We start from the raw sequence: 15,703 nt of genomic DNA on the forward strand, positions 1-15,703 counted from the left end.
GGGAAGGCTGGAGGCAAGCCAGCCATATGCAGGGCATTTTATGGTCTGGGAAACATATCTGGCTTCCTCTGATTGATCCTGAGTTGGAAGCAGGGTCAAAAATTGGGGGAACTGACTCATTGACCAAGTCCTAACTGTTCTGGACCATTTGCTGCAGAAGATTTGGTTTGACTTCTGGACTGGTTGCTGCTAAGGTTGTAGTTTGGCTTCCTGAGCTGATTGCTGCAGAATTTGTGGGTCAGATTTCTATCACCATTAACCATCTGGCCCTTGCCCGTTTATATGTTCAGTCCCTCACAGTAGAATCTTGGCATTGTAGATATTAAAAACATCTGCCTCGAGGACCGTATTTTATTTCTTAGCAACTGAACTGGCAGTTATATAATAACAACATTTGCTCCTACAACACTTTAAACTTTTTAATATACTTTCAATTGCATTTTTCCCCTTTTTATCCTTACAACCTTGTGATCCGGTAAGGTTAATCACTTAAGGTCACTCAACAAATTTGTGTTAGAATCAGGGTAAGATAATAGTAAAGAGTGATTTGTAATATATAACTCAAATTGTTTGTTATAAATATCACCTACAATGACTTTGAAATAAATATCGTAGGTTTTATATTATCATAAAGGATCTGTTCTAATTGCTTCTAACTTAGTTGCTTAAAGTTGGGATAAAACATTGAAGCAAGGATCAAATACCTAGAAGGCTATCATGTGGAAGAAGGATTAGGTTTATTCCTACGACTCCAGAGGGCAGAACTAGCATAAGTGAGTGGAAAAGGGACACATTTCAACTAATAATGTGAAATATCTTTCTAATAATGAGACACTTGCCCTCAAAAGAAAGCCAGTTCCACATCTCTTATGGTGTTTAAGTAGAACTACATGATCCTATATCTCTAGAGAGTCCAGGAATTGGCCACATCAGCTAACCTCAAAGACCTTCATAAATTTCAAGTTTATGAGATTTTGTTAAATTTTCAAAGGAGGCATAGACATTTTCAATACAGCAGTTTAACGTCATTCGAATTCTGAACGAAATTATTATGTTATGTTTCTCAAAACAGTGAGCTGTTTCAAGTTTTACCCCCAGACTCTTCTTTGAATTAGTATTTTTGTCCATATTCCCACATTTTTATAAAAGTGAAAATTGTTCTAATGAAGAGTTTTCTAATTCAATCCTCCATCAGCACCATTTCTGATTTCACAGTTAGAAAACTTTATACTAAATCTGTTGCATTCATATTTGATGTTTTAATTAATTGTAGGAATTTGATGAGCTAAAGACAAAAACAAACCCAACTTCTTTCAAAAAGTAAGTACTAGAATTTTAATCTGCAATCTTAAGTCTTTGAACAAGATCTTTTTCTTCTTTGTGGTTTCTTTTTTAATGTTCCTTCAAGTCACAATTACATTTTTTTCTAGTGTACAAATAACTTGAAGCTAAAATAAAGCAGTGTGTCCTCTTCGACACCTAAATTGTGATTTTTTTAATGTTCTCCAAGGATTTCCACTAGATCCTTTTCTCACCTTACTCCTTACCCGCCTCTTCATCTGTTTAAATCTAATCTCCTAATTTTTGCCAGACGGGTACTTCCTTTTTATGATGTACTATGGTTTCTGTGTTTTTAAAAACAATTTATAATGCTCAGGATTTTCTCAGAATCTGGAAGAAGTCATTACAGAGATAAAGTAGGCAAGAGACTGGGATGGAAAGAAATGCCTCTGCGTAAATCTAGTTATTCTGAGTCCTCTTTGACAACTTCCGGGACCAGACTTGAGGGGGTGCTGGAAATTGTTCTCTTTACCATATCTTTTTTTTTTACTGTCCATATTTACACACATACACATATGGCGAGGGAGCGAGAAAGTGATGACGCGAGGCTCTCCTTGGAGAACGGGAGGTAATAAGGAAATGAAACAGGTGTCTGAGAAGGGCTCCGACTAGAGAAGGGAGAATAGAGAACAGTCATCATTCATCCAGACCCGCCAGAGTTCTCTGCAGGTAGCAGCCTGGGCAGGCGAACTCGTACACCCTCCTGGGGGACAGGCTCTTGTGCTTCCTATTTCTTCGCCTGCAGCCAGGGTGCACGTTTATTGGAAACGGACCGAATGTCTTCCTCGATGTCTGGTCAGGTTGACGCTTCGCGACTAGTGGATATTTCTTTTTAATGTCTCCAGCGCCTTTTCTGTTATTGCCGTTGTGGAGCGTGAGGGGAAGAGACTGGTCGAAATTCTGGCTGGGTAAGTGGGGGGGTTCTGGGCGATGAAAAAGAGGGGACATAGAAGCCGGAGGAAACAGCAGCAGCTCCCCACCCCCACATCTCGCGCCTGCCCCGCTGTCCCCCGGCGACCTGCAGTGCAGACCCCGCAGGCGGCATCAATATTCGATCGGCTCTCCGTCAGCGCGCTGCCGCCCTCACTCGCGGGGCTGCAGGCACCGCCCGGCCGCGCGGAAGCCGACACCCGGCCGGCCGCCGGCTTTGGAGCACCGGCCCCGCGCGGTGGCTCTGCCTCGCGGCCCGGGCGCGGCGCCCACCATGCGCGGCGGCCCGCGGCTCGCGCTGCTCTGCGCGCTGCCCTGGCTCCTGCGCGCCGCGGCGCCCGGGCGACCCGCGAGGCCCGGGGAGCAGCCCCCAGCGCCGCGCCGCGACCCCGGCGACCCTGCCAGGGGCGCCGATTTTGATCACGTCTACAGCGGGGTGGTGAGCCTCAGCACCGAGAACATCTACTCCTTCAACTACACCAGCCACCCCGGCCAGGTAAGACACTCGCTCCCTTCGCTCGACTCCTAAAACTTGCGGGATTTCAGAGCCCCGCGCTGCTCTGGGTTCCCCTGGGGATCGACCTTGGGAGACCTCAGGGTCTGGGGGAACCCTGTTTTCCTTTCCCCTCCAAAGCAATCACTGCCCTGCCGTCCGACCTGCCGCAACCAGCCTCAGGGACAACTCCGCTTCACCTGTCGCCTCCCCTGTCCTGGTCGCCGGCATCTCTGGGCATTGCAGGGTCACTAGTTAGCCCGCACTGTCTGCGGGTCCTGGCTCCCTGCTGGGCCTTTCTCTAGGAAAGTCTCTATTTCTGGAGATTCGGGATGAGGTGGGGAGGAGGAGACCGCACCTCTGTTCCTAATCCCATGCAGAGAAGGAACCTCATTTCATTTGGATGATTCAGCCAGCCCCTTGCATTTCATAGCTCTTGGGGAGGGAGAGCTGCTCAGTCTAAAATGGAAATTGAGCGAGAATGGACGGAAGCTGGAGAACCTACGTGCATTCAACAGTCGTTTCCCGCGTTTCTGTACCATTGTCACACGCTGTGCCTCAGAGACACCGAAAGACCTGGTCAAAGACATAGGAACTGCAGCCATCAGCTGATCTATCCCGGTTTTGACTTTAAATAAGGGTGAATAATTGTGTGAAAGTTCTAGACACATTTCTGGCACGAGTTGAGGTGAGACGAGGGGAAAGATGACTGTTGCGGTAACTATTCCTTTGACATATATACTCTGATTATATAATGTAAGAAAATGCATATAGTTCACTTTTCTTCTCTGATATGGTACCTCTGAGGGGGGGGTTAGAGGGGAGGGGGAGCAAGAACTCCCCAGTGTACCTGTCTCTGGATCTTCTTCCCATATAGATGTATTTATGTATCCCTGACTGTGCCAGCATGCCCCACTCCCTCAGGGATTCCAGAACCAGATGATCCGGATACCATGATATGCCTACCTCTCCGATTACCACCCAGAATCAGAACTGGAAAAACCTCATTGCTTCAGATAGTGAGGGAGGCTGGTGTTGAACAAGAGGGACCACTATGACTATCGGGACCCCCAGACATCTTCCAGTTGTGTGTAGTAAGGAAATGCCCCGAGTGACCCATCTCTAGTCTGGCACCAAATCCTATGGTGCTGTAACCATGGCAGCGCAGCCCTCCTCCTGCTCCATCCTCCAGGAACCTTCAGGTCGTGTGTCCAGTAGTGAGCAGAGTGGCTGTGTGAAAGCCACTGCATGGTAGACAAGCAGGAGGGGGCAGTTTTTGTTTCCCAAACCCCATAAACCTTACCTCTTCCTAGCCAGTGTGGGATACCCACCAGCTGACTGACATATTACACATGAGGTACGTTTCTAGCCCTGTAAATTGGCTGGGAACAGAAAAAAAAGTCTGAAAAACCCCATGGTCTCTGGGTAAGTGTCAGCTTCCCCCTAAATCATTGGTAAGGAAACTCAAATTACATCCGCCAAGTAAATCCCAATACCAAGCTTTTGTATTTCTTGCAGTTCTGCTTAGAGATAGATTATCTGCTTTTAAAATATTGCCTTTGCCTTTCCCCACTTAGTATTGTATGAGTTTTGCAGCTGAGATCACCTGCTTGAATTTCCTAGTAAATCTTGAGCTATGGAGAGCAGGGGCAGTCATGTTCATCTCCGTAGCCTAGTACCTAGGACAGGGTGTGGCACATAGAGGTTTATAAATGTTTTTGCAAAAATGAATGAATAAGTGAAGAAAGGGTTAAAGAATCTTTAAGCTGAAGCTAAATAAAATGAAACATGTATTGTTTTCATTTTCAATTTAATAAGTTGAAAAATGTGAGATAATTTCAGGTAAAAGCATAAAAACAAATTTTTTCATAAAACAAATTATTTTGTTTTTCACAAAAACAAAAATTTTAAAAATTGTTCTATTATTCCATTTCTATTTGGACTACATGTATGTTGAAATGCCCTTTGTTTTATGAAACAAATAGTTTAAAAATATCTTTGCATAATACAATAAAAAGTTGACAACCCAAGCACTCCCTAGAGTTTTCATTAAAATGTTACTAGTCTGAGAAATACAAAATTCGGGACCATGAGGCTGGTAGATAACAAAGATTTCAATTATTTTAATGCCAGTATTCACTAAAATATAAACCAGATGGCCTCAAATCTTACAACTTTCAGGGACCAACCTTTAATATGTAAATAAGACAGTGGAACCTTCAACCCACTTACTATGGGAAATTATCCTCGTCTCCTACCAGCCAGACCTGTTGATTTCTCCAGAGACAACATTTTACTGATCTGTCCATCCAAATCATTACTTTCAGTTTCTATCGATGGCTACTCTCTTCTTAGTTCTTTTTGCTGCATGATGGACACTAGCAGCCCCATCTTCTATGAACACAAAGCTGTTGGATGTAGCAGAAATTTACTGAGAGCCTGGAATAATATAAGGGAATTATAGCACAACACAGGATAGGTGATAGATTAAGTCAGAAACCTAGGTAACATTGTCCCAGCAATTTACCAGCTACTCCCTACCAGGAGGGATTTCAAGGTAGTGGCACTCTCTTTCAGACCCTGGCTTGTCACCGTCTTCTTGGCCATCCCCTCACTCACACCCCCAAGTGTTTGCCTCCACCCTTAAATTTTTGTGACTTTCCCATGTTGTGCAATTTTTGCCTCCATCGCCAACCCCAAACTCACTAAGGGGCTCTACCAAATAAAGATCTATGATCTCAGATCTATGATCTCCAAAGCAGAAGAAGCTTGAACATGCCTGTTTTTCCTCTAACCTGAACAAAGTCATGGTCAGGTAGGTCTCCCCACCCTGCAGGGTCATGCCCAATATTCCTCTTCAGTACAACAAAGGATTTGGTTTAGGAAAAAAAATCTCTAGTTTTTGAGATTCCATTTTTTTTTTTATCCTTCAAGCCATTGTTGTTGCCATTATTTTTCCTGTGCATTGAAGGAGAAAGTCTATTCTAAGTTTAGGCTTTGGCGAAGGGAGGAAGCTGTTGTGGTAGACGTTGCTCCTAATCTTTCCTGTCAGCCATTGCATCTTCCAAACCAATGCTGTCCCACAGAAGGAGTTAGCCAAGCTCACGCCATGCTAATTGGCTGAACTCAGCACCAGGAAAAGTCTCACATGCCTTCCAGGCACAAAGTAATGTAAATATGAAGTTGCCTTGTAAAAAAAAAAAAGGCACTGAAAGAATGGAGTGACTGGTTCAAAGAAGAATAAGGAAAATAATGATTGAAGGTACAGGTTAGGCAAGATCATGGTTTATTTCATTTCTCTGGAGGGGAAGTGACTGGAGACTCCCTTTGAGGGGAGTAGGGTTACACTGTGCAAATAGGGTGTTCTGTAACCAGCAGGCTCAACCAAACTGGAAGGAAATCACCTCCTCGGGAAAGTTGCCAGGGATATATTTGACTGGGACAGAGGGCACAAACACAGGTTTACTGGGAAATGAGAATACCCTTGTAGAGACAGGTGGCAGCCACAATCAGATATTTCTATTTGAGCTAGATGGTGATAAGAACCCCTTTAATAAAAATCAACCCCTGTGCAACTGGCTGTCTTCTCTGAGGCTTCCAGTAACAAAATTCATTGCTTGCCATAGAATTTTGCATTTGAAATGTTTCCCTGGAAATGGTTCTTTTATTTTGTATATTAACTGAGATATTTATCTTTTAATGACATATATATTTCTAAGCCCAAAGAACAATTCTTGGCTTTATTAATATCCACCAGTAGTTGTATATCTAGAACTAGTTAAACCAGTCTCTTAGATCCAGATTCAAAAAGCCTACCCAGTCCTCATGAACAATGAAATACCACATATGGACTCGCCATGATAAGTTCCAGCTATATACATAACTAGCTACCTAAAAGAATTACAAACTTTGATATGATGGTCTCAGTTCTCTCTGTCTGGTGTAGAGAATGCTTGGTTTTTAAGTACTGAGGCCAATAAGCCTTTTCTGCTGTCCTTCCACAGCCTCATGATGTACTGGACTAGTGCTTGTTGGAGGAACAAATCATCTCATTAGCACATTATGTGGATGATTGGTCACTGTCACAGTCCATCTGGGCTGATAAAACAGATCAACATCAGCAAATCCCATATCTGGTGAGGGCCTGCTTCCAGCGTCTAGATAGCTGCCTTCTCGCTGTGTCCTCACATGGCTGAGAGAATAGAGAGAGAAGCATGATCTCTTGTGTCTCATCTTATAAGGGCACCAATCTCACCATAAGGGCTCCAACCTCATTACCTCATTACTTCCCAAAGGCCCTATTTCCAAAGACCACCATATGGGGATTAAGTTTCAATATATGAACATTCAGCCCATAGCAGTCACCTTCCACATTTTTCTCTGAGACTCTGAAAACATGGCATCAGCATGTTATAAGGGTATTTACAGGCTGACATTATTCCAGTTATGGGTCTAATATTATGGAGGACCTATCTTCTGCTTGCCCAGACCTGGTAATCAGGTGTTAAATTGTAAAGTGGATTCTCTAAGTCTGTGCTATCCAATATGGTAGCCACTATCCATATGTGGCTATTGAACACTTGAAATGTGACTAGTCTGAATTGAGATGTGCTGTTAAGTGTAGAATACATGCCATATAAAAATATATAAAATGCATCTTTAATATTTTTATTGTGTTTGATAATTTTCTGACATATTAGATTATACACTATATTCATAAAATTGACTTTACCTATTTCTTTTTACTTCTTAAATATGGACATTAGAAAATTTTCAAACACATATGTGGCTCACATTTTATTTTTATTGCATAGCACTGCTCCAAGTACAATAAGCCCTAAAAAAAGTCATACATCCCACTCGTAGCTTTGAGGAAAGGAGACTTGAAAAGGTCATAATAGATAAGTCAAATTTTGATAGGCAGAAAGAAAGGGAAAGACATTTCAGATATGGAAAAATATATATGATTTCTTTCTTGGCAAGACTACATCAGAGGTGGTATTGTATATTTCCCCCCAGAGGCACATAATGTTTGCTTGTCTCTTTTTTTAATGATAGCCACCATTGATCATCATTACCTAGTTCCATGAATTCATTAGGAGCAGTAAGATAATGATATTTTAATTCTATCATTTATTTTCCATTTTATACACAGGAATACTTCGGTAATGAGAAACTTTTGTTCATGAGCTAATTGATTACATTAAGCTGCTGTTTGTGAAGAAACATGAAGTAACCTTTTTTGCTCCAAAACAAAACCAAACAAAAAAACATGGAGTAAATGCTTCATTCTTTACCTTTATTTACCAATTTTTAGAATAATGAGTTGGTCTTCTAGCATCCTATACTGATGATTAATGAGATCTTATTTGGCATAATCATGAGCTTATAGGTTTAAATATGTTTTATATTTTTTAATTTATTGCAGTTTTTATTCTTATTTAAGTTCAAATTTTCCATCTTTGGCCAGTGAGCCAAGTTGGCTCCTGAATTCTCTTGGTAAAATCCAAATGCTCTCTGACAGCTTCCTTGGTTTCTTACGTGAAAAGTTTATTTCTTTCCCCATTCTACAATTGGCCATTTCTCTGGGAAGGTCAGGTTCCTTTGATCTTTTTAGAGCTCATAGCTTGGGAACTAGAAGCCCTTATTAAGAATGGATGGGTAACTTTTTTCTAAGCTTTTTCAGTGGAATGAGCTAAGGAATACATTATGTTATAAGTTTATACATTACTTCCATTTCAACTTCAGAAATATAGTATTTTTACATAACCTCATTGATATTATATTTTCTATATCTCCTATCTCTCATCTATATCTCCTAACCCTCATTCTCAACTAGATCAACTAAGTTACTATCTTGGTCCATATGTGTTGCTATAAAGGCTGGATGATTTTTTAATATAAAGGAAAAAGGTTTATTTGGCTCACAATTCTGGCTGGTAGATTAGGCACCTGGTGAAAGCCTCAGACTGCTTCAACTCGTGGTGGAAAGAAAAGGAGCCAATGTGTGCCGAGATCACATGGTGAGAAAGAAAGCAAGAGAAGGGTAGGAGGAGGTGCTGGACTCTTTTAACAACTGGCTGTCACTGGAACTAATAGAGCAAGAATTTATTACCATGAGGACAGCACCAAGCCATTCATGAGTGTTCCACCTCCATGACCTAAAGCATCTCCCATTAGGCCCTACTTCTAATACTTGGGATCAGATTTCAACATGAGGTTGTGGTGGGAGGGAGACATCAAACTAGTGCACTTACTCATTTTCTTTATCCCATAATATACATACATTTTCGATATTATCATTACCACCAACAATACGATTATTGGAAACAGTTTAAAATTTATTTTTGCAGTTTTTTAAACCTTATATTATATTTTGTCATGGCTGCAGAGTCAAATTACTATTCTCTAAACTAAGTAGCATAGTTCCTTTTAGTGCAGTTATGCTGTCAATCTGTTAGGTCCATTGTTTCCTTTTGCTTCTGACTTTTAGAGATTGTTTCTTAATTTTGTTTGAAAATTAAAAACAAAAATCTGCCAAATATGATATATTCAAAGAATCCTAGCTTCTATTCTTGTCCTTTGCATCCCCTTCCCTCTATTTCTCTATAAGTAATGGTCTATAAAATAAAATGGTTATTTTTAAGCAAAGTTTTTGTCTTTGTTCTAATGGTTTCCTTTTTACTAATACACTTATATAATGCCTTTAGTTTCCTCTATTTTTGTCTATTGTCTATTATTTCTCAATGATGAATAATATTAAAATTAACTGATTTCTTCCTCTCCCTCACTTTCTTCAGCTCCCAAATCTAAATACCTAGTTCATACCTATAAAGAAATTAGTGATGCTGGGCATTAGCGAGACTGTGTCTGTACAAAAAAATTTTTTAAGAAAAATAGTATGATCATGAGAGTAAGATAGTACAATCATGTGTGCCTGTAGTTCTAGTAACTCAGGAGGCTGAGACAGGAGTATGTCTTGAGCCCAAGAGTTTGAGGTTACAGTAAACTATGATTGCACCAGTGTATTCCAGCCTGAGTGACAGAATAAGACCCTGGAAAGAAAGAAAGATGAAAGAAAGAAAGAAAGAAAGAAAGAAAGAAAGAAAGAAAGAAAGAAAGAAAGAAAGAAAGAAAGAAAGAAAGAAAGAAAGAAAGAAAGAAAGAATTTCTATCATATATTCTCTCCATTCACCCTCCATTTTTGGTTAGTTGTATGTGCATTATTACCGGATATAGTCGTTATAAGCTATACTGTCTTCCTTATAACCAACTTTTAGTCTGGGTTCTATAGACGCATATGTATTTAAAGATCTAGTTTTTATGTTAATGGCTTCCAGTCATTTTGGTTGTCTAAATCTTATTCTCTAGGGAATAATGCAGGAAATAGTTATGGGAACTATTTTTCCAAAGTTTTTAAATGTTCATAACAGTTTGCCTGCAGTCATTGTACTTGAAGGACTATTTGGCTGGATATAAAATCCTTGGCTCACATTTTTTTTCCTTGAGTTTTAGATATGTTACTCCTTTGTCTTCCAGCAAAAGTGATGACAAAATGATTTTCTTTCCCTTATAAGCAACTTTATTTTTCTTCCTAGATTCCTGAAAGAATTTTTCCCCTTTTTCTTTAAAATCCAACAGTTTTACAATCCTATATCTTGTAGGACAACTTTCCTACATATGTGGTATAACTTTTCACTACATAGCTTCAATGATTTTGTTTTTTTAATTCAAAAATGTTTTCTTGAATTGGAGTTTTCAGTATTAGTCTGTCCCAATGTTTGATTATCTTCTTCTAGCATACCCTTTACACTTATATTGGCCCTTCTTTGTTGTCTATAATTATCATTTTTTCATAATTACTTTTATCACTTTCTTTATTTCCTGCCTGAATTTAAAGTTTTTTCCTCCATTTTACCTTCTATTTTCCTTAAGAAATTATTGAGGTATTTATTATATTCTTGTGCTCCTTCAAATTTAATATTTATTTATGAGATAATTTTTAAATTTCTAATTTTTTCTGAGTTCTGCCACTTCCTTTCTTCAACCTTTATTTTCTCAATCATTTCATTTCTGAAGTTGTAAAGTTCTGATTTATATTCTTCTTTCATTGTTTTAAAATTTTTCATAATTTTTTAACTCATTTTTTAAAACTAGGCTATAGTTTTCATCTGTTTTATAGTCATGGCTTTCTGGCATATGTTTGCTATTTGAAATGACATTTTCTGTTTCTTATTCTCTTTTACTTGCAGCGACTTTGTACGGGATTTAACTGCAATTATTGTCTATCGCTCATGTTTACATTGCTGAGTATCCTTACTTTTAGAAAGGAAACAAACATCTAGATATATTTCCTAGCTTCCTTCTGTTATGTTTTGGAAGTAATCAGAATATGATTTTCTTTCTGAGATCTGCTTCCACAACTTACTTCCCCCATTTTATGGAGACTTTCTCTTTCTTTTGCCCATATATTCTCCAACCTGCTTGATTTGAATTCAACTTCCATAGCTTTTTCTCTGGCAGGACTTTGTCTAGGATGGGAGTATTCATTAGCTAATTTTGAGAATTCATGAGGCCCACACTGTTCCAGAATGTTCTATACTTCCTGAAGTATTCTTACACTTACCCAAAAATTGGAGCCAAAAAAAAAAACCCTCTTCAGGTTCAGCTGGTGTTTTCAGATTGACCCTCCAGTTTTCTCAGTGAGCACGTTTTGAACAATTTGGGGGTTCTCTGATTCTCAGGTCCACAGAGTTCCATGCCTTTCCTCTGCTACACCCCCAGTTGCTAACACTGTACAGGTATTGAAGCTATTGATAATTTTTTCTCACCCACTCATGTTTTAGGGTTTATAGGGATACCTTATTACTTAGGATTTTTTTTGCAGATATTCTTCTTCGAATTTTGGTTCTCTATCACAGTTGCTCTGTTTTCACAGGGGACATCAAGAGAGATTCAAAATCTATGCTGCTATTGACACCTTCTTCCTAGAATCCTCTACCTATTGCTTTTTTCCTGTAAATTTAAATTTTGAAATAACTTGAAACTTATAGAAAAGTGAGAACAGTATAAAGGACTCCAATATCCCTTTTTCTCATATTTCTCAATAATTAACATTTTGTCAAATTTGCTTTAGCATTCTCTCTCCTTTAAAGCAGAATACTTTTTCCTGAAACACTTGATTGTAAGTACAGACATGCTGCTCCTTTGTCTCTCAATACTTCAGTGTATATTTCCTATGAATAAATGCTTTTTCTTACATAGCCATTAAACAATTACCAAAAATCACAAAATTAACATTATTATAATGCTACTATTTAATCTATAGACCTTATTCAAATTTCACCAATTTCCCAATAATGTCTTCTAAAGCAAAAAAAAAAAAAAAAAAGATTTTTTTTTTTCCTTCTAGTCCAGAATACAATTCAATAACACATATTGTTTTTAACTGTCATGAATCTTTAGTTCCTTAAAAATTTCCTCATTTTTTTCTTTGTCTTTCAGGATTTCATCATTTTTGAAGAAAATTTATCTGATGAATTCAGATTTATCTGATGTTTTCTCACAATTATACTCAGGGTATACATTTTTGACAGAACGCCACAGGATGGACATTGTGTCCCAAGTGCATATCAGAGGCATATGATATTGGGTTTTCCTATTACTAGTGTGGTTAACATTGGTTGCTTGATTGAAATAGCTTCTCCCAGGTTTCTCCACTGTAAATTGCTATTTTCCTTTTAAAATTAAAAAATTATTTGTGAAGCAATACCTTGAGACTATGTAAATAGCCTGTGCCTCATCAAACTTTCAACAACTAGTTTTAGTATCCATTGCTTACTCTTGCCTGAATCAGATGTTACAACGAGGGTTTCCAGTTAGTAATTTCCTAATTCACTGTTCCTTCTACATTTATCAGTTGACATTCTACTGTAAGAAATTGCTTTTCTTTCTTCTCTCTAATTTATTTATTTGCTTATTTATTTTATTGGTATCAGTATGGACTCATAGATTCTTATTGGATCCAATTATTCATTGTTTTAATTTACATTAAAATATCATTATACGTATTATGAGATTTTTTCCCTTAAAATCAGTCATATTACCCGTATATAGTGGGTATGTTAAGACTATCTCTTTCACCGTAACACAGAAAGTAGGTTTCTTCTCTCCCCTCTGCATCACTAACAAAATAATACTATTTTCATGACTTTTAAGGAATCACAAAGACAGATGACATTTTCAGTCATCATCCAGGTCATCTCTTGGGTCCTATCATCTATATTATCTGTTGAATCCCAAGCAAATCTTCCTCTAGACCATTAGTAAGTATACCAATTCTCAGTTTTGAATTTGCCATTAAAGAGATGAGCACATAATTTTTTTTCATGAGAAATTGAAAGTGAGAATAGTGAAATTATATCAGTGATAGGCAAGAATTCCTGAGTGATTCATATCCACAATTTTCTCCATTTCAAGTCATGGACTATTGAGTTCTCAGAATTTACTTATTTATTTAGAGACAGAGTCTCACTCTGTCACCCAGGCTAGAGTGTGGTGGCGTCATCGTAGCTCACTGCAACCTCAAGCTCCTGGGCTCAAGCAATCTTCCTGCCTCAGCCTCCCGAGTAGTTGGGACTATAGGCACATGTCACCATGCCTGACTAATTTTTAAATCTTTTGTAGAAACAGGGTCTCACAATTGCTCAAGGTGGTCTCAGACTCTTGGCCTCAAGCAATCCTCCCTCTTAAGCCTCTCAAAGTGCTTGGATTAAACGTGTGAGCCACTTCACCCAGCCACATTTTTGTAATACAGGTTTTCATTAGCGTTTTCTGAAATATGTTAAACTTCGCATTATCTCCAGGTAGTGAGCTTGCAGATTTTAATGCTCTTTTCAGTAATTTTATGTATTTTCTAAGTATTTTACAATAAACATGTTTTCTTTTACCTAGGCAAGGACAACAAACAACTAAGAGGCAGAGCAGTATTAGGGTAGTGCATGGAGTGGGGTCCCAGGAGATGTGTGCTTTTGTCACTTTAACTACCTGTGGACCTTCAGCAAATCCTGTTCTCTCCCTGATCTTCATTTTCCCCACTGATAATAAGATGAGTGAATTGCATTTTGTATTTCATTCAATCATTAAGATTTGGAGTTCTGATACTTTTCTGCCATGTGTCAGATTATAATTTTTTTCTTAACTATAGACAAGTAGGATAAACTTATGGCCAAAAAAAAAAAGCATTTCTAACTCTTTAAAAGCAAGAAAATGAAAACTTTACTGTTTCTTAAAAGCTACTCTTTTTTATTTCTTCCCTTTAAAAAGTTTTCTGTGGGACTCCTCAGTGCTTGGAAGTGACTTTGTTTTGCTTTGTTTTGTTTTGTTTTGTTCTCTCTTTACTCCTGCCACATGTGCTGAACTAGTATTCCAATTCCTTTTTTTTTTCTCCCTTGCTGGTATTCCTGCTGAGTGTCATGTCAATAAGCTTGCTATCATGTTGGTTTGGCTTTTTGGTTGCCATTTTGCTTTATTTTTTTTGCTGCTGTGATAGTTCATTCCAAGAGGATATTTTAGGCATCTGATACAATGTGTAGAGATTTTCAGCCTTTCTTCCTTTCCTGCTTTAATTTCAACTGATATTAATACTTGAAGTATCTTCTATAACTGCGGTCTCCAACCCTAAGGCCATGGACTGGTACCAGTCAGTGGCTTATTAGAGACTGGGCTACCGAGCTCCACTGCTGCCACTCCCCGTCCCAGCCTGTCTGTGGGAAAAATTGTCTTCCATGAAATCAGTCCTGGGCCAAAACAGTTGGGGACTGCTGTAATTTATATAATTTCTCACTGTGGACTTCAATCTAAATGACCAAGAGACTTGAAGATTCTCATGATACCTAGAAACCTCTTTGTTGCTAAAAGATGTCAGAATTTCTTTATTCTTCTGAAACAAAAATAACCACACAGTGTTAATGTAATCACGTTGCCATGCAGCACCCCAGATATGTTAACCAGCTCTTCCTACATTGTTTCCTTCTGAAGCTAGCAGAAGTCCCATGTCAACACACAGAGATGGTGCATTAATGACTGCAAGGTGCATCTAATGAGCTATTTGAATTGGGGCCTCACCATCCTTTCTGCTTATTTGCAAAGGAAAATACTGAACATTTCATGGACCTGCCAGACGATGCAATCAGTCTTTTCTGTTTCACTAAATAATATCCCCACACACACACACACACACTTATAATCATTGTCTTTTTTTTTTTCTTTTCTTGGATATTTTGAAAATGGAAACCTTGTGGTTTTCTTGGTATTAAATACATTAGTTGGGGTGGGCGTGATGGCGCACGCCTGTAATCCTAGCACTCTGGGAGGCCAAGACAGGAGGATCGTTTGAGCTCAGGAGTCCGAAACCAGCCTGAGCAAGAGCGAGACACCATCTCTACCAAAAAAATAGAAATAAATTAGCCGGACAACTAAAAATAGATAGAAAAAATTAGCTGGGCATGGTGGTGCTTGCCTGTAGTCCCAGCTACTCGGGAGGCTGAGGCAGGAGGATTGCTTGAGCACATGAGTTTGAGGTTGCTGTGAGCTATACTGATGCCATGGCACTCTAGCCTGGGCAACAGAGAGAGGTGAGACTCTGTCTCAAAATAAATAAATAAATACATTAGTTGGCTAGCAAAAAAAAATAAAAAGGCTGAAAACTATAGTTTACTTAAAAACTGAAGTCAGCATTGTATCTTATTAAGTCCTAAGTCTAAGATCCTTTGGCTTTCATATACAGTAAGTCTCTAAGAATGTGTATTAAAACATTAGTAGTTTATACAAGAGAATCAGTGATTTTCATGTTAAATGGTAATGTTCTATAGAATAGAGAACCCAGAAATAAATCCACATATTTGAAATGGTGCTGGGAAAACTGGATCTCCATATGCA

At 38.7% G+C, this 15,703-nt stretch overlaps 1 protein-coding gene across 2 annotated transcripts in view; it reads left to right on the plus strand.

Annotated features, from left to right (window-relative positions):
* Positions 1-2,545: 2,545 nt before the first annotated feature.
* The window catches only part of SIDT1 (SID1 transmembrane family member 1), an 88,474-nt gene continuing 75,316 nt past the window's right edge, over positions 2,546-15,703 (plus strand). For both annotated transcript variants that reach the window (XM_012787531.3, XM_012787532.3), the window contains exon 1: positions 2,546-2,767. In XM_012787531.3, the coding sequence (XP_012642985.2) occupies positions 2,546-2,767 (222 nt within the window). The remainder of the gene's footprint in view (positions 2,768-15,703) is intronic.

The sequence above is a fragment of the Microcebus murinus genome, chromosome 1, assembly GCF_040939455.1.
Source record: "Microcebus murinus isolate Inina chromosome 1, M.murinus_Inina_mat1.0, whole genome shotgun sequence".
Taxonomy (NCBI): domain Eukaryota; kingdom Metazoa; phylum Chordata; class Mammalia; order Primates; family Cheirogaleidae; genus Microcebus; species Microcebus murinus.